We start from the raw sequence: 20,426 nt of genomic DNA on the forward strand, positions 1-20,426 counted from the left end.
CTGGTGGTGACTGGAGAGTTGACACTGCTGGGACATTATACAGTAATGGAGGGGTCTGGTGGTGACTGGAGAGGTGACACTGCTGGGACATTATACAGTAATGGAGGGGTCTGGTGATGACTGGAGAGGTGACACTGCTGGGACATTATACAGTAATGGAGGGGTCTGGTGATGACTGGAGAGGTGACACTGCTGGGACATTATACAGTAATGGAGGGGTCTGGTGATGACTGGAGAGGTGACAATGCTGGGACATTATACAGTAATGGAGGGGTCTGGTGATTATTAGAGAGGTGACACTGCTGAGACATTATACAGTAATGGAGGGGTCTGGTGATGACTGGAGAGGTGACCCTGCTGGGACATTATACAGTGATGGAGGGGTCTGGTGATGACTGGAGAGGTGACACTGCTGGGACATTATACAGTAATGGAGGGGTCTGGTGATGACTGGAGAGGTGACACTGCTGGGACATTATACAGTAATGGAGGGGTCTGGTGATGTCTGGAGAGGTGACACTGCTGGGACATTATACAGTAATGGAGGGATCTGGTGATGACTGGAGAGGTGACACTGCTGGGACATTATACAGTAATGGAGGAGTCTGGTGATGACTGGAGAGGAGACACTGTTGGTACATTATATAGTAATGGAGGGGTCTGGTGATGACTGGAGAGGTGACACTACTGGGACATTATACAGTAATGGAGGGATCTGGTGATGACTGGAGAGGTGACACTGCTGGTACATTATACAGTAATGGAGGGGTCTGGTGATGACTGGAGAGGTGACACTGCTGGGACATTATACAGTAATGGAGGGGTCTGGTGATGACTGGAGAGGTGACACTGTTGGTACATTATATAGTAATGGAGGGGTCTGGTGATGACTGGAGAGGTGACACTGCTGGGACATTATATAGTAATAGAGGGGTCTGGTGATGATTAGAGAGGTGACACTGCTGGGACATTATACAGTAATGGAGGGGTCTGGTGATGACTGGAGAGGTGACACTGCTGGGACATTATACAGTAATGGAGGGGTCTGGTGATGACTGGAGAGGTGACCCTGCTGGGACATTATACAGTAATGGAGGGGTCTGGTGATGACTGGAGAGGTGACACTGCTGGGACATTATACAGTAATGGAGGGGTCTAGTGATGACTGGAGAGGTGACACTGCGGGGACATTATACAGTAATGGAGGGGTCTGGTGATGACTGGAGAGGTGACACTGCTGGGACATTATACAGTAATGGAGGGGTCTGGTGATGACTGGAGAGGTGACACTGCTGGGACATTATACAGTAATGGAGGGGTCTGGTGATTACTGGAGAGGTGAGACTGCTGGGACATTATTCAGTAATGGAGGGGTCTGGTGATGACTGGAGAGGTGACACTGCTGGGACAGTATACAGTAATGGAGGGGTCTGGTGATGACTGGAGAGGTGACACTGCTGGGACAGTATACAGTAATGGAGGGGTCTGGTGATGACTGGAGAGTTCACACTGCTGGGACATTATACAGTAATGGAGGGGTCTGGTGATGATTAGAAAGGTGTCACTGCTGGGACATTATACAGCAATAGAGGGCTCTGGTGATGACTGGAGAGGTGACACTGCTGGGACATTATTCAGTAATGGAGGGGTCTGGTGATGACTGGAGAGGTGGCACTGCTGGGACATTATACAGCAATGGAGGGGTCTGGTGGTGACTGGAGAGGTGACACTGCTGGGACATTATACAGTAATGGAGGGGTCTGGTGATGACTGGAGAGGTGACACTGCTGGGACATTATACAGTAATGGAGGGGTCTGGTGATGATTGGAGAGGTGACACTGCTGGGACATTATATAGTAATGGAGGGGTCTGGTGATGACTGGAGAGGTTACACTACTGGGACAATATACAGTAATGGAGGGGTCTGGTGGTGACTGGAGAGGTGACATTGCTGGGACATTATACAGTAATGGAGGGGTCATGTGATTACTGGAGAGGTGACACTGCTGGGACATTATACAGTAATGGAGGGGTCTGGTGATGACTGGAGAGGTGACCCTGCTGGGACATTATACAGTAATGGAGGGGTCTGGTGATGACTGGAGAGGTGACACTGCTGGGACATTATACAGTAATGGAGGGGTCTGGTGATGATTAGAAAGGTGTCACTGCTGGGACATTATACAGCAATGGAGGGCTCTGGTGATGACTGGAGAGGTGACACTGCTGGGACATTATTCAGTAATGGAGGGGTCTGGTGATGCCTGGACAGGTGACACTGCTGGGACATTACACAGTAATGGAGGGGTCTGGTGATGACTGGAGAGGTGACACTGCTGGGACATTATACAGTAATGGAGGGGTCTGGTGATGACTGGAGAGGTGACACTGTTGGTACATTATATAGTAATGGAGGGATCTGGTGATGATTGGAGAGGTGACACTGCTGGGACATTATACAGTAATGGAGGGGTCTGGTGATTACTGGAGAGGTGAGACTGCTGGGACATTATTCAGTAATGGAGGGGTCTGGTGATGACTGGAGAGGTGACACTGCTGGGACAGTATACAGTAATGGAGGGGTCTGGTGATGACTGGAGAGGTGACACTGCTGGGACATTATACAGTAATGGAGGGGTCTGGTGATGATTAGAAAGGTGTCACTGCTGGGACATTATACAGCAATGGAGGGCTCTGGTGATGACTGGAGAGGTGACACTGCTGGGACATTATTCAGTAATGGAGGGGTCTGGTGATGCCTGGACAGGTGACACTGCTGGGACATTATACAGTAATGGAGGGGTCTGGTGATGACTGGAGAGGTGGCACTGCTGGGACATTATACAGCAATGGAGGGGTCTGGTGGTGACTGGAGAGGTGACACTGCTGGGACATTATACAGTAATGGAGGGGTCTGGTGATGACTGGAGAGGTGACACTGCTGGGACATTATACAGTAATGGAGGGGTCTGGTGATGATTGGAGAGGTGACACTGCTGGGACATTATACAGTAATGGAGGGGTGTGGTGATGACTGGAGAGGTTACACTACTGGGACAATATACAGTAATGGAGGGGTCATGTGATTACTGGAGAGGTGACACTGCTGGGACATTATACAGTAATGGAGGGGTCTGGTGATGACTGGAGAGGTGACATTGCTGGGACATTATACAGTAATGGAGGGGTCATGTGATTACTGGAGAGGTGACACTGCTGGGACATTATACAGTAATGGAGGGGTCTGGTGATGACTGGAGAGGTGACCCTGCTGGGACATTATACAGTAATGGAGGGGTCTGGTGATGACTGGAGAGGTGACACTGCTGGGACATTATACAGTAATGGAGGGGTCTGGTGATGCCTGGACAGGTGACACTGCTGGGACATTACACAGTAATGGAGGGGTCTGGTGATGACTGGAGAGGTGACACTGCTGGGACATTATACAGTAATGGAGGGGTCTGGTGATGATTAGAAAGGTGTCACTGCTGGGACATTATACAGTAATGGAGGGGTCTGGTGATGCTTGGACAGGTGACACTGCTGGGACATTATACAGTAATGGAGGGGTCTGGTGATGACTGGAGAGGTGGCACTGCTGGGACATTATACAGCAATGGAGGGGTCTGGTGGTGACTGGAGAGGTGACACTGCTGGGACATTATACAGTAATGGAGGGGTCTGGTGATGACTGGAGAGGTGACACTGCTGGGACATTATTCAGTAATGGAGGGGTCTGGTGATGCTTGGACAGGTGACACTGCTGGGACATTATACAGTAATGGAGGGGTCTGGTGATGACTGGAGAGGTGGCACTGCTGGGACATTATACAGCAATGGAGGGGTCTGGTGGTGACTGGAGAGGTGACACTGCTGGGACATTATACAGTAATGGAGGGGTCTGGTGATGACTGGAGAGGTGACACTGCTGGGACATTATACAGTAATGGAGGGGTCTGGTGATGACTGGAGAGGTGACACTGCTGGGACATTATACAGTAATGGAGGGGTCTGGTGATGACTGGAGAGGTGACACTGCTGGGACATTATACAGTAATGGAGGGGTCTGGTGATGACTGGAGAGGTGACACTGCTGGGACATTATACAGTAATGGAGGGGTCTGGTGATGACTGGAGAGGTGACACTGCTGGGACATTATACAGTAATGGAGGGGTCTGGTGATGACTGGAGAGGTGACACTGCTGGGACATTATACAGTAATGGAGGGGTCTGGTGATGACTGGAGAGGTGACACTGCTGGGACATTATACAGTAATGGAGGGGTCTGGTGATGATTGGAGAGGTGACACTGCTGGGACATTATATAGTAATGGAGGGGTCTGGTGATGACTGGAGAGGTTACACTACTGGGACAATATACAGTAATGGAGGGGTCTGGTGGTGACTGGAGAGGTGACATTGCTGGGACATTATACAGTAACGGAGGGGTCATGTGATTACTGGAGAGGTGACACTGCTGGGACATTATACAGTAATGGAGGGGTCTGGTGATGACTGGAGAGGTGACCCTGCTGGGACATTATACAGTAATGGAGGGGTCTGGTGATGACTGGAGAGGTGACACTGCTGGGACATTATACAGTAATGGAAGGGTCTGGTGATGATTAGAAAGGTGTCACTGCTGGGACATTATACAGCAATGGAGGGCTCTGGTGATGACTGGAGAGGTGACACTGCTGGGACATTATTCAGTAATGGAGGGGTCTGGTGATGCCTGGACAGGTGACACTGCTGGGACATTACACAGTAATGGAGGGGTCTGGTGATGACTGGAGAGGTGACACTGCTGGGACATTATACAGTAATGGAGGGGTCCGGTGATGACTGGAGAGGTGACACTGCTGGGACATTGTACAGTAATGGAGGGGTCTGGTGATCACTGGAGAGGTGACCCTGCTGGGACATTATACAGTAATGGAGGGTCTGGTGATGACTGGAGAGGTGACACTGCTGGGACATTATATAGTAATGGAGGGGTCTGGTGATAACTGGAGAGGTGACACTGCTGGGACATTATACAGTAATGGAGGGGTCCGGTGATGACTGGAGAGGTGACACTGCTGGGACATTATACAGTAATGGAGGGGTCTGGTGATGACTGGAGAGGTTACACTGCTGGGACATTATACAGTAATAGAGGGGTCTGGTGATGCCTGGAGAGGTGACACTGTTGGTACATTATATAGTAATGGAGGGGTCTGGTGATGATTGGAGAGGTGACACTGCTGGGACATTATAAAGTAATGGAGGGGTCTGGTGATGACTGGAGAGGTGACACTGCTGGGACATTATACAGTAATGGAGGGGTCTGGTGGTGACTGGAGAGGTGACACTGCTGGGACATTATACAGTAATGGAGGGGTCTGGTGATGACTGGAGAGGTGACACTGCTGGGACATTATACAGTAATGGAGGGGTCTGGTGATGACTGGAGAGGTGACACTGCTGGGACATTATACAGTAATGGAGGGGTCTGGTGATGACTGAAGAGGTGACACTGCTGGGACTTTATACAGTAATGGAGGGGCCTGGTGATGACTGGAGAGGTGACACTGTTGGGACATTATACAGTAATGGAGGGGCTTGGTGATGACTGGAGAGGTGACACTGCTGGGACATTATATAGTATTGGAGGGGTCTGGTGATGACTGGAGAGGTGACCCTGCTGGGACATTATACAGTAATGGAGGGGTCTGGTGATGACTGGAGAGGTGACACTGTTGGTACATTATATAGTAATGGAGGGGTCTGGTGATGATTAGAGAGGTGACACTGCTGGGACATTATATAGTAATGGAGGGGTCTGGTGATGACTGGAGAGGTGACACTGCTGGGACATTATACAGTAATGGAGGGGTCTGGTGGTGACTGGAGAGGTGACACTGCTGGGACATTATACAGTAATGGAGGGGTCTGGTGATGACTGAAGAGGTGACACTGCTGGGACTTTATTCAGTAATGGAGGGGTCTGGTGGTGACTGGAGAGGTGACACTGCTGGGACAGTATACAGTAATGGAGGGGTCTGGTGATGACTGGAGAGGTGACACTGCTGGGACATTATACAGTAATGGAGGGGTCTGGTGATGACTGGAGAGGTGACACTGCTGGGACATTATACAGTAATGGAGGGGTCTGGTGATGACTGGAGAGGTGACACTGCTGGGACAGTATACAGTAATGGAGGGGTCTGGTGATGATTGGAGAGGTGACACTGCTGGGACAGTATACAGTAATGGAGGGGTCTGGTGATGACTGGAGAGGTGCCACTGCTGGGACATTATACAGTAATGGAGGGGTCTGGTGATGATTAGAAAGGTGTCACTGCTGGGACATTATACAGCAATGGAGGGGTCTGGTGGTGACTGGAGAGGTGACACTGCAGGGACATTATATAGTAATGGAGGGGTCTGTTGATGACTGGAGAGGTGACACTGCTGGGAGACTATACAGTAATGGAGGGGTCTGGTGATGACTGGAGAGGTGACCCTGCTGGGACATTATACAGTAATGGAGGGGTCTGGTGATGACTGGAGAGGTGACACTGCTGGGACATTATACAGTAACGGAGGGGTCTGGTGATGGCTGGAGAGGAGACACTGCTGGGACATTATACAGTAATGGAGGGGTCTGGTGATGACTGGAGAGGTGACACTGCTGGGACATTATACAGTAATGGAGGGGTCTGGTGATTAGAGAGGTGACACTGCTGGGAGACTATACAGTAATGGAGGGGTCTGGTGATGACTGGAGAGGTGACACTGCTGGGACATTATACAGTAATGGAGGGTCTGGTGATGACTGGAGAGGTGACACTGCTGGGACATTATACAGTAATGGAGGGGTCTGGTGATGACTGGAGAGGTGACACTGCTGGGACATTATACAGTAATGGAGGGGTCTGATGATGACTGGAGAGGTGACACTGCTGGGACATTATACAGTAACGGCGGGGTCTGGTGATGACTGGAGAGGTGACACTGCTGGGAGACTATACAGTAATGGAGGGGTCTGGTGATGACTGGAGAGGTGACCCTGCTGGGACATTATACAGTAATGGAGGGGTCTGGTGATGACTGGAGAGGTGACACTGCTGGGACATTATACAGTAACGGAGGGGTCTGGTGATGGCTGGAGAGGAGACACTGCTGGGACATTATACAGTAATGGAGGGGTCTGGTGATGATTGGAGAGGTGACACTGCTGGGACAGTATACAGTAATGGAGGGGTCTGATGATTAGAGAGGTGACACTGCTGGGAGACTATACAGTAATGGAGGGGTCTGGTGATGACTGGAGAGTTGACACTGCTGGGACATTATATAGTAATGGAGGGGTCTGGTGATGACTGGAGAGGTGACACTGCTGGGACATTATACAGTAATGGAGGGGTCTGGTGATGACTGGAGAGGTGACACTGCTGGGACATTATACAGTAATGGAGGGGTCTGGTGATGACTGGAAAGGTGACATTGCTGGGACATTATACAGTAATGGAAGGGTCTGGTGATGACTGGAGAGGTGACACTGCTGGGACATTATACAGTAATGGAGGTGTCTGGTGATGATTGGAGAGGTGACACTGCTGGGACATTATACAGTAATGGAGGGGTCTGGTGATGACTGGAGAGGTGACACTGCTGGGACATTATACAGTAATGGAGGGGTCTGGTGATGATTGGAGAGGTGACACTGCTGGGACATTATACAGTAATGGAGGGGTCTGGTGACGACTGGAGAGGTGACACTGCTGGGACATTATACAGTAATGGAGGGGTCTGGTGATGACTGGAGAGGTGACAAAGCTGGGACATTATACAGTAATGGAGGGGTCTGGTGATGACTGGAGAGGTGACACTGCTGGGACATTATACAGTAATGGAGGGGTCTGGTGATGACTGGAGAGGTGACAAAGCTGGGACATTATACAGTAATGGAGGGGTCTGGTAATGACTGGAGAGGTGACACTGCTGGGACATAATACAGTAATGGAGGGGTCTGGTGATGACTAGAGAGGTGACATTGCTGGGACATTATACACTAATAGAGGGGTCTGGTGATGACTGGAGAGGTGACACTGCTGGAACATTATACAGTAATGGAGGGGTCTGGTGATGATTAGAAAGGTGTCACTGCTGGGACATTATACAGCAATGGAGGGGTCTGGTGGTGACTGGAGAGGTGACACTGCTGGGACATTATACAGTAATGGAGGGGTCTGGTGATGACTGGAGAGGTGACACTGCTGGGAGACTATACAGTAATGGAGGGGTCTGGTGATGACTGGAGAGGTGACCCTGCTGGGACATTATACAGTAATGGAGGGGTCTGGTGATGATTGGAGAGGTGACACTGCTGGGACATTATATAGTAATGGAGGGGTCTGGTGATGACTGGAGAGGTGACACTGCTGGGACATTATACAGTAATGGAGGGGTCTGGTGATGACTGGAGAGGTGACACTGCTGGGACATTATCCAGTAATGAAGGGGTCTGGTGATGATTAGAGAGGTGACACTGCTGGGACATTATACAGTAATGGACGGGTCTGGTGATGACCGGAGAGGTGACACTGCTGGGACATTATACAGTAATGGAGGGGTCTGGTGATGACTGGAGAGGTGACACTGCTGGGACATTATACAGTAATGGAGGGGTCTGGTGATGACTGGAGAGGTGACACTGCTGGGACATTATATAGTAATGGAGGGGTCTGGTGATGACTGGAGAGGTGACACTGCTGGGACATTATACAGTAATGGAGGGGTCTGGTGATGACTGGAGAGGTGACACTGCTGGGACATTATCCAGTAATGAAGGGGTCTGGTGATGATTAGAGAGGTGACACTGCTGGGACATTATACAGTAATGGACGGGTCTGGTGATGACCGGAGAGGTGACACTGCTGGGACATTATACAGTAATGGAGGGGTCTGGTGATGACTGGAGAGGTGACACTGCTGGGACATTATACAGTAATGGAGGGGTCTGGTGATGACTGGAGAGGTGACACTGCTGGGACATTATACAGTAATGGAGGGGTCTGGTGATGACTGGAGAGGTGACACTGCTGGGACATTATACAGTAATGGAGGGGTCTGGTGATGACTGGAGAGGTGACACTGCTGGGACATTATACACTAATAGAGGGGTCTGGTGATGACTGGAGAGGTGACACTGCTGGGAATGCTGGGACATTATACAGTAATGGAGGGATCTGGTGATGACTAGAGAGGTGACACTGCTGGGACATTATACAGTAATGGAGGGGTCTGGTGATGACTGGAGAGGTGACACTGCTGGGACATTATACAGTAATGGAGGGGTCTGGTGATGACTGGAGAGGTGACACTGCTGGGACATTATACAGTAATGGAGGGGTCTGGGGATGACTGGAGAGGTGACACTGCTGGGACATTATACAGTAATGGAGGGGTCTGGTGATGACTGGAGAGGTGACACTGCTGGGACATTATACAGTAATGGAGGGGTCTGGTGATGATTAGAGAGGTGACACTGCTGGGACATTATACAGTAATGGAGGGGTCTGGTGATGACTGGAGAGGTGACCCTGCTGGGACATTATACAGTAATGGAGGGGTCTGGTGATGCCTGGACAGGTGACACTGCTGGGACATTATACAGTAATGGAGGGGTCTGGGAATGACTGGAGAGGTGACACTGCTGGGATATTATACAGTAATGGAGGGGTATGGTGATGACTGGAGAGGTGACACTGCTGGGACATTATACAGTAATGGAGGGGTCTGGTGGTGACTGGAGAGGTGACACTGCAGGGACATTATATAGTAATGGAGGGGTCTGGTGATGACTGGAGAGGTGACACTGCTGGGACATTATACAGTAATGGAGGGGTCTGGTGATGATTAGAGAGGTGACCCTGCTGGGACATTATACAGTAATGGAGGGGTCTGGTGATGACTAGTGAGGTGACTTCTGGGACATTATATAGTAATGGAGGGGTCTGGTGATGACTGGAGAGGTGACACTGCTGGGACATTATACAGTAATGGCGGGGTCTGGTGATGACTGGAGAGGTGACACTGCTGGGAGACTATACAGTAATGGAGGGGTCTGGTGATGACTGGAGAGGTGACACTGCTGGGACATTATACAGTAATGTAGGGGTCTGGTGATGACTGGAGAGGTGACCCTGCTGGGACATTATACAGTAATGGAGGGGTCTGGTGATGAATGGAGAGGTGACACTGCTGGGACATTATACAGTAATGGAGGGGTCTGGTTATGACTGGAGAGGTGACCCTGCTGGAACATTATACAGTAATGGAGGGGTCTGGTGATGACTGGAGAGGTGACACTGCTGGGACATTATACAGTAATGGAAGGGTCTGGTGATGACTGGAGAGGTGACCCTGCTGGGACATTATACAGTAATGGAGGGGTCTGGTGATGATTAGAGAGGTGACACTGCTGGGACATTATACAGTAATGGAGGGGTCTGGTTATGACTGAAGAGGTGACACTGCTGGGACATTATACAGTAATGGAGGGGGTCTGGTGATGACTGGAGAGGTGACACTGCTGGGACATTATACAGTAATGGAGGGGTCTGGTGGTGACTGGAGAGGTGACACTGCTGGGACATTATACAGTAATGGAGGGGTCTGGTGATGACAGGAGAGGTGACACTGCTGGGACATTATACAGTAATGGAGGGGTCTTGTGATGATTAGAGAGGTGACACTGCTGGGACATTATACAGTAATGGAGGGGTCTGGTGATGATTAGAGAGGTAACACTGCTGGGACATTATACAGTAATGGAGGGGTCTGGTGATGATTAGAGAGGTGACACTGCTGGGACATTATACAGTAATGGAGGGGTCTGGTGGTGATTAGAGAGGTGACACTGCTGGGACATTATACAGTATTGGAGGGGTCTGGTGATGACTGGAGAGGTGACACTGCTGGGACATTATACAGTAATGGAGGGGTCTGGTGATGACTGGAGAGGTGACACTGCTGGGACATTATACAGTAATGGAGGGGTCTTGTGATGATTAGAGAGGTGACACTGCTGGGACATTATACAGTAATGGAGGGGTCTGGTGATGATTAGAGAGGTAACACTGCTGGGACATTATACAGTAATGGAGGGGTCTGGTGATGATTAGAGAGGTGACACTGCTGGGACATTATACAGTAATGGAGGGGTCTGGTGATGACTGGAGAGGTGACACTGCTGGGACATTATACAGAAATGGAGGGGTCTGGTGATGATTAGAGAGGTGACACTGCTGGGACATTATACAGTAATGGAGGGGTCTGGTGATGATTAGAGAGGTGACACTGCTGGGACATTATACAGTAATGGAGGGGTCTGGTGATGACGGTATCATTGTGTGTCAGGTTCCTATAAGGTGTCAGGATGTGGCGGTCTATTTCTCCATGGAGGAGTGGGAGTATGTAGAAGGACACAAGGATCTGTACCAGGACATAGTCATGATGGAGGATCACCGGCCCCTCACATCACAAGGTAAGAAGAGACATATATATATATATAGATATCACTCTCACTACCTAGTAACATAGAAATATATCCATCACTGATGTATTCATTTCCTGTGTGTTCCTTACAGATGAAGTCAATGATAGAAATCCACCCAAGAGGTGTCCCCGTCCTCTGTATTCCCAGGACTGTCCAGAGGGAAATGTCCCAGAGAAGCATCAGGTAGATGAGGCTGATCCTATATCTCTATAGGGGGATCCTGCAGTCATAGATGTGGGGATAGATTTTGGGGGTCTCTGTTGCTCCTCCTGTCTGCTGTATTGTAGTGAATTGTTCTATATGTCAAATCAGGGGGGAGATCTGACTGATAATAAAGTGGATGATGAAGAAGAGAGGATGAGGGGCCATCACCCGTGTATGAGGGAAGTGAAGGAGGAAATTCCAGGAGGTGTTGTCCCAGGTATGTAATATTTCCAGGAGGTGTTGTCCCAGGTATGTAATAATTCCAGGAGGTGTTGTCCCAGGTATGTAATAGTTCCAGGAGGTGTTACCCCAGGTATGTAATAATTCCAGGAGGTGTTGTCCCAGGTATGTAATAATTCCAGGAGGTGTTGTCCCAGGTATGTACTAATTCCAGGAGGTGTTGTCCCAGTTATGTAATGTTTCCAGGAGGTGTTGTCCCAGTTATGTAATGTTTCCAGGAGGTGTTACCCCCAGGTATGTAATGTTTCCAGGAGGTGTTACCCCAGGTATGTAATATTTCCAGGAGGTGTTGTCCCAGGTAATATTTCCAGGAGGTGTTGTCCCAGGTATGTAATATTTCCAGGAGGTGTTACCCCAGGTATGTAATATTTCCAGGAGGTGTTGTCCCAGGTATGTAATATTTCCAGAAGATGTTGTCCCAGGTATGTAATAATTCCAGGAGGTGTTGTCCCAGGTATGTAATAATTCCAGGAGGTGTTGTCCCAGGTAGGTAATATTTCCAGGAGGTGTTGTCCCAGGTAGGTAAAATTTCCAGGAGGTGTTGTCCCAGGTATGTAATATTTCCAGGAGGTGTTGTCCCAGGTATGTAATATTTCCAGGAGGTGTTGTCCCAGGTATGTAATATTTCCAGGAGATGTTGTCCCAGGTATGTAATAATTCCAGGAGGTGTTGTCCCAGATATGTAATATTTCCAGGAGGTGTTACCCCAGGTATGTAGTAATGGATTACAGAGGGAATTCCGAGGTGTCTTCAGGGGAGGCTCCAACTTAGATCTACATGACATTAACCCTTCAGGCCCCAGTGATCCCCTGTGTTATGTATAGTCAGGACCTGAGGGAGGTGACTATATAGAGATCCTCTCCAGGGTCATCTATGGGTCCTGTCATGCTCCAGGTAGAACACTAGGGGCAGCATCAGGATTTGGGGCTCAGATGTGATGAACGGAGATCGGAGAAAACTCAGTTTAACCTGTTAAAATATTTTAAGTGACCAATCATTTTAAATCATTTGAAATAAGTATCAAAAATATACTTTTTGTTTCAGCAGAAAATCCCAGTAAGAATTCTGAGGGAAACTTCATGTTATCCCTGAATGATAAAGGAGAAGATGAAGATATGATGGAGCGCTCCTCAGGAGAAGACCTCCTTACCCCTAATGTCCATCCAGATCTATCCTATAATAATCCACCTGATCATGAGGAACCTTCTCCTGACCAACCACACATTGTTACCACAAGGACAGATCAGAAAGGGAGGAAAAGGATTCAATGTGATGAATGTGGGAAAGAGTTTACTAAAAGATCAAGTCTTTTTGGACATATGAAAATTCACACAGGGGAGAAGCCATATTCATGTTCTGAATGTGGAAAATATTTTATAAGTAAATCAGACGTTATGATACATGAGAGAATTCACACAGGAGAGAAGCCATACACATGTTCAGAATGTGGGAAATGCTTTTCACAAAAAACAGCTCTTGTTGTACATGAGAGAATTCACACAGGTGAAAAGCCATATTCGTGTTCAGAGTGTGGTAAATGTTTTAAAGGTAAACCAGCTCTTGTGATACATAACAGAATTCACACAGGAGAAAAGCCATATTTATGCTCCGAATGTGGGAAATGTTTTACACAAAAATCAAATCTTGTTATACATGAGAGAATTCACACAGGAGAGAAGCCATTTTCATGTTCAGAATGTGGGAAATGTTTTACACATAAATCAAATCTTGTTATACATGAGAAAATTCACACAGGAGAGAAGCCATTTTCATGTTTAGAATGCAAGAAATGTTTTACAAGTAAATCAGATCTTATTAAGCATGAGAGATGTCACACAGGAGAGAAGCCGTATTCATGTTCAGAATGTGGTAAATGTTTTAAAGTTAAACCAGATCTTGTGATACATAACAGAATTCACACAGGAGAAAAGCCATATGTATGTTCAGAATGTGGTAAATGTTTTAAAGGTAAATCAGATCTTGTGATACATAACAGAATTCACACTGGAGAAAAGCCATATTCATGTTCAGAATGTGGTAAATGTTTTAAAGGTAAACCAGATCTTGTGATACATAACAGAATTCACACAGGAGAAATGCTGTATTCATGTTCAGAATGTGGTAAATGTTTTACACAAAAATCAAATCTTGTTATACATGAGAGAATTCACACAGGAGAGAAGCCATTTTCATGTTCAGAATGTGGGAAATGTTTTATAAATAAATCCCAACTTTCTGGACATGAGAGAAGTCACACGGGAGAGAAGCCATATTCATGTTCAGAATGCGATAAATGTTTTATAAATAAGTCAAATCTTGTTATGCATGAAAGAATTCATACGGGAGAGAAACCCTATTCATGCTCAGAATGTGGTAAATGTTTTTTAAATAAGTCAAAGCTTGTTATACATGAAAGAATTCATACGGGAGAGAAACCATATTCATGCTCAGAATGTGGTAAATGTTTTTTAGATAAGTCAAAGCTTGTTAAACATGAAAGAATTCATACAGGAGAGAAGCCATATTCATGCTCAGAATGTGGTAAATGTTTTGCACAAAAATCAAGTCTTGTTACACATGAGAGAATTCACACAGAAGAGAAGCCATATTCATGTTCAGAATGTGGTAAATGTTTTACAACTAAAGGAAATCTTACTAAACATGAGAGAATACACACGGGAGACTTACAAATTAAGTAATCATAAATATATAATAATATGGAGAATGGAGATCTGAGGTAACAGTAAAATGTGATGTTTCTAAGTTCTGTTGTGAGAATTAACCCTCGAATAAACTTCATAATGAAACCTAAGCAGAAGCTAAAGCCAACATCATCTCTTGGTCATCAGCACCTGGGGTCATGTGACCTTTGTAGGTAAATAGCGGTAATGAGAAGTAATATGTAATGCTATTGTGTATCATTTAGTAGTGACTTGTAGCTCTACACTACAGTATGATTGGATGATTTCTATGGATGATAATGATTGGTGATTACTATGTATTACCTCGGCCTCATTTCCATTAGAAATATTACTGATTGTATCTCATGTGTCACTTCTGTCCTATCAGGATCAGGACACTTCTGTGTTGTCAACCCTTAGGCCGGGGTCACACACAGGATTTTGGTCATATTGTGTTAGAATTCTTCTTATAATGGGATTAGTCATGTGATGCGGTGTTATTAGTGTGTATGGGGTGTGATGTCTTCTCTGATTTACAGAACTGTACAGCGACTGACGTGGTCTGATACAATTCTGTAAATGGAGGAGCAGACTGATCAGTATGGACCTGTGTATAGGGAAGAGACACTGGAGTGAAGTGGGGGGTAACCAATCCCGTCCATCAGTCAGGATAGTGCTCTTGTAGGTGACTGGGAGAACTGGTTCATGTGGTCAGGAGTGAGATAGACAGGTCCCATATGGTGAACGTATGCAGCATGTCCTGGGACTTCTAGTCGTTGTTGCTCTTTTTATCTGATGTCCTCCGCACAGCTCACATACGCCCCCGCTCCTTTATGGCTGAGGCCGGGGTTACACTCAGGTTACACACTAGGGTCACATATCCCAGATTTCTATAAATTACCTTCCCATTGATGTAATTCTGGGGAATCCTCCATATGATGCAGATGTGACATTTACTGAAGCCAGTCCCGAATGGTGGGGGATGGGAGGACATCTTTAGTCTCGGGGGTCACAGTCCTGGGGGCCTAGAGGAGAAATCATATTCAGACACAGAAGATGTCTGGCATGAAGATTGTAAGTAAAAAGCAGGAGTAACTTTTATTGCATCAAAACCTCATGCGGAACATTAACACCGACGCATTTTGGACCCAACAGGATCCTTAGTCATGGCATAAGAATAAATAAATAAAACTTTACAAAAATTTATGTTCCATGTAAGACATCACATGCAGGAGACGTCGTACCACAAAGATTGGATCCCAATACATAACAAACGCGTTCTGTAGATCCATGAGAACGTATAATATCTATACACCAATATCCAATAAGAAAAGATATTATGGATAATAGTAAATATATCTACATGTATATATAATAAAGGATCGGACTCATCTAATAAGACTGGATTAAAGGGGTACCCCAAGACATCTTATCCCCTATCCAAAGGATGTAACGGGGTGCTGCATGCAAGATCAAGAGGGTCCCCAGCGATCTTGCATGCAGCACCCCGTTACAATCAGTCCCCGGAGCATGTTCGCTCCGGGTCTGATGACTGGCGATCACGGGGCCGGAGCATTGTGACGTCACGGCTCCGCCCACGTGTGACATCACGCCCTGCCCCCTCAATGCAAGCCTATGACGCCCCGTGATCGCCAGTCATCGTGGGGGCGGAGCGTGATGTCACACGGGGGCGGAGCTGTGATGTCACAATGCTCTGGCCCCGTGATCGCCAGTCATCAGACCCGGAGCGAACATGCTCCGCCCCTGTGTGACATCACGCTCCGCCCCTCAATGCAAGCCTATGACGCCCTGTGATCGCCAGTCATCAGACCCGGAGTGAACATGCTCCGCCCCTGTGTGACGTCACACTCCGCCCCCTCAATGCAAGCCTATGGCTTGCATAGTGGGGGCGGAATGTGATGTCACATGGGGGTGGAGCTGTGATGTCACAATGCTCTGGCCCCTTTATCGCCAGTCATCAGACCCGGAGCAAACATGCTCCGCCCCTGTGTGACATCTATCCTTGGCCTCCAGAAGATTCCTGTCATTATATACTCTACTCTACAACCAGTTGGGATCCAGACCCATGGCTCTATCCCCGGCCTCCAGAAGATTCTTATTATATCCTCTACTCTACAACCTGTTGGGATCCAGACCCATGGCTCTATCCCCGGCCTCCAGAAGATTCTTATTATATCCTCTACTCTCCAACCTGTTGGGATCCAGACTCATGGCTCAATCCCCGGCCTCCAGAAGATTCCTGTCATTATATCCTCTACTCTACAACCTGTTGGGATCCAGACCCATGGCTCTATCCCCGGCCTCCAGAAGATTCCTATCATTATATCCTCTACTCTACAACCTGTTGGGATCCAGACCCATGGCTCTATCCCCGGCCTCCAGAAGATTCTTATTATATCCTCTACTCTCCAACCTGTTGGGATCCAGACTCATGGCTCAATCCCCGGCCTCCAGAAGATTCCTGTCATTATATCCTCTACTCTACAACCTGTTGGGATCCAGACCCATGGCTCTATCCCCGGCCTCCAGAAGATTCCTTCATTATATCCTCTACTCTCCAACCTGTTGGGATCCAGACCCATGGCTCTATTCCCGGCCTCCAGAAGATTCCTTCATTATATCCTCTACTCTCCAACCTGTTGGGATCCAGACCCATGGCTCTATCCCCGGCCTCCAGAAGATTCTTGTCATTATATCCTCTACTCTCCAACCTGTTGGGATCCAGACCCATGGCTCTATCCCCGGCCTCCAGAAGATTCTTCTCATTATATCCTCTACTCTCCAACCTGTTGGGATCCAGACCCATGGCTCTATCCCCGGCCTCCAGAAGATTCCTATCATTATATCCTCTACTCTCCAACCTGCTGGGATCCAGACCCATAGCTCTATCCTCAGCCTCCAGAAGATTCTTCTCATTATATGCTCTACTCTCCAACCTGTTGGGATCCAGACCCATGGCTCTATCCCCGGCCTCCAGAAGATTCTTATTATATCCTCTACTCTCCAACCTGTTGGGATCCAGACCCATAGCTCTATCCTCGGCCTCCAGAAGATTTTTCTCATTATATCCTCTACTCTACAATCTGTTGGGATCCAGACCCATGGCTCTATCCCCGGCCTCCAGAAGATTCCTTCATTATATCCTCTACTCTACAACCTGTTGGGATCCAGACCCATGGCTCTATCCTCGGCCTCCAGAAGATTCCTGTCATTATATCCTCTAATCTCCAACCTGTTGGGATCCAGACCCATGGCTCTATCCCCGGCCTCCAGAAGATTCTTCTCATTATATCCTCTACTCTACAACCTGCTGGGATCCAGACCCATAGCTCTATCCTCGGCCTCCAGAAGATTTTTCTCATTATATCCTGTACTCTCCAACCTGTTGGGATCCAGACTCATGGCTCTATCCTCGGCCTCCAGAAGATTCTTCTCATTATATCCTCTACTCTCCAACCTGTGACACAACAGAGTAGATTCCATTTTTATTTTATTAATCTTCTTTCACCTCATCCATTCTCCATAGGGAATATTCCTGACTATACGGGGGGACAGGATGAGGCTTGTAATATAGTATCACCAGCTGCTTCTTCCCTGTATGAGGAGACTTTGACCCTATTTCCATTACTGGAGAGTAACGTCCACAAACCAGATACTTTCTTCACAATAAGAAGACAGGAATTTTAAATTGAGATCATTCTTAATAATGTACTGGACAAAAGGGTTAATGTGAGAAAAATATGAATTATTCCTCCCAGTAAATTCTATAAATATTTGCATAGGACGGGGAGTATTAAAGGGGTACTCCGACGCTAAGACATCTCATAAGACATCTTATAAGATGCCTGATCGCGGGGGTCCCGCCGCTGGATGATCTTGCACCCCATTAGAATCAGTCCCTAGAGCATGTTCGCTCCGGGTCTGATGACTGGCGATCACGGGGCCCCCGTGATCGCCAGTCATCAGTCCCGGAGCGAACATGCTCCGAGGACTGATTGTAACGGGGTGCTGCGTGCAAGATCACGGGGGTTCCCATCGGCGGGACCTCCGCGATCAGGCATCTTATCCCCTCTCCTTTGGATGGATGTCTTAGCGCCGGAGTACCCCCTGAAGTTTACCATATAAATCTGCATTTAACAGAACCCTCCCTATCCGCATGGCGGATGATTATATCAGGGTTGTTCCGTAGTTCCATCAAATCCACTAATTTCTCCATCTTTAAATTCTTGTGACTTTGTGCTTTATAATTTGATCATTCAGCTTAACCCCTTAACGACAAAGGACATAAATGTACGTCCTGGTGACATGGTACTTAACGCACAAGGACGTACATTTACGTCCTAAGCATAACCGCGAGCATCGGAGCGATGCCCGGATCATGCGCAGCAGGTCCCGGGTGTTGATCGCAGCCAGGGACCCGCCAGTAATGGCGGACACCCGCGATCCCGCGGATGTCCGCCATTAATCCCTCAGATGCCGTGATCAATACAGATCACGGCATCTGCAGCATTGCGGACACTAAAATGGATGATCGGATCGCCCGCAGCGCTGCCGCGGCAATCCGATCATCCTGCATGGCAGCCGGAGGTCCCCTCACCTGCCTCCGCTGTCTTCTAGGAGTCTTCTGCTCTGATCTGCCTTCCCGCAGACCAGAGCAGAAGATGACCAATAACGCTGATCAGTGCTGTGTCCTATACATAGCACTGAACAGGATTAGCAATCGAGTGATTGCTATAAATAGTCCCTTATGGGGACTATTAAACTGTAAAAATAAAAGTAAAAAAAAGTAAAAAAATAAAGTAAAAAATATGTGAAAAACCCCCTCCCCCAATAAAAATGTAAATTGTCCCATTTTCCCTATTTCACCCTCAAAAAATGTTTAAAAAATATTTTATATACATATTTGGTATCGCCGCGTAAATATCTGAACTATTAAAATAAAATGTTAATGATACCGTACGGTGAACAGCGTGAACGTAAAAATAAAAAATAAAGTCCAAAATAGATGCTTTTTTTAATAACATTTTATTCTCCCAAAAAATAATAAAAAAATGTATTAAAAGTTTTATATAAGCAAATATGGTATCAATAAAAAGTACAGATCATGGCGGAAAAAATGAGCCCTCATACCGCCGCTTATACGGAAAAATGAAAAAGTTATAGGTCTTCAAAATAGGGGGATTTTAAACGCACTAATTTGGTTAAAAAGTTTGTGATTTTTTTTTAAGCGCAACAGTAATAGAAAAGTATATTATCATGGGAATCATTTTCAGTGTATTGACCCAAAGAATAAATAACACATGTAATTTTTATCGTAAATTGTACGGCGTGAAAACGAAACCTTCCTAAATTAGCAAAATTGTGGTTTTCTTTTTAATTTCCCCACACAAATAGTATTTTTTTGGTTGCGCCGTACATTTTTTGGTAAAGTGAGTGATGTCATTACAATGGACAACTGGTCGCGCAAAAAACAAGCCCTCATACTAGTCTGTGGATGAAAATATAAAAGAGTTATGATTTTTTGAAGGCGAGGAGGAAAAAACGAAAACGTAAAAATTGGCTGCGTCCTTAAGGGCCAAATGGGCTGCGTCCTTAACCCCTTAAGGACCAGGCCATTTTACACCTTAGGACCCGGACATTTTTTGTACATCTGACCACTGTCACTTTAAACATTAATAACTCTGGAATGCTTTCAGTTATCATTCTGATTCCCGAGATTGTTTTTTC

The 20,426-nt window shown here is 47.0% G+C and overlaps 1 protein-coding gene across 2 annotated transcripts in view; it reads left to right on the forward strand.

Moving 5' to 3' along the window:
- Positions 1 to 15,724, forward strand: part of LOC130333999 (gastrula zinc finger protein XlCGF26.1-like) — a 54,963-nt gene extending 39,239 nt beyond the window's left edge. The window contains exon 7 of one of the 2 annotated variants that reach the window (XM_056553858.1): positions 13,042 to 15,724. In XM_056553858.1, coding sequence (XP_056409833.1) covers positions 13,042 to 14,696 — 1,655 coding nt within the window. In that variant the 3' untranslated portion in view covers positions 14,697 to 15,724. The remainder of the gene's footprint in view (positions 1 to 13,041) is intronic. The other variant, XM_056553865.1, reaches the window with a different exon arrangement.
- Positions 15,725 to 20,426: the final 4,702 nt, after the last annotated feature.

The sequence above is a fragment of the Hyla sarda genome, unplaced genomic scaffold (genome assembly GCF_029499605.1).
Source record: "Hyla sarda isolate aHylSar1 unplaced genomic scaffold, aHylSar1.hap1 scaffold_422, whole genome shotgun sequence".
NCBI lineage: Eukaryota > Metazoa > Chordata > Amphibia > Anura > Hylidae > Hyla > Hyla sarda.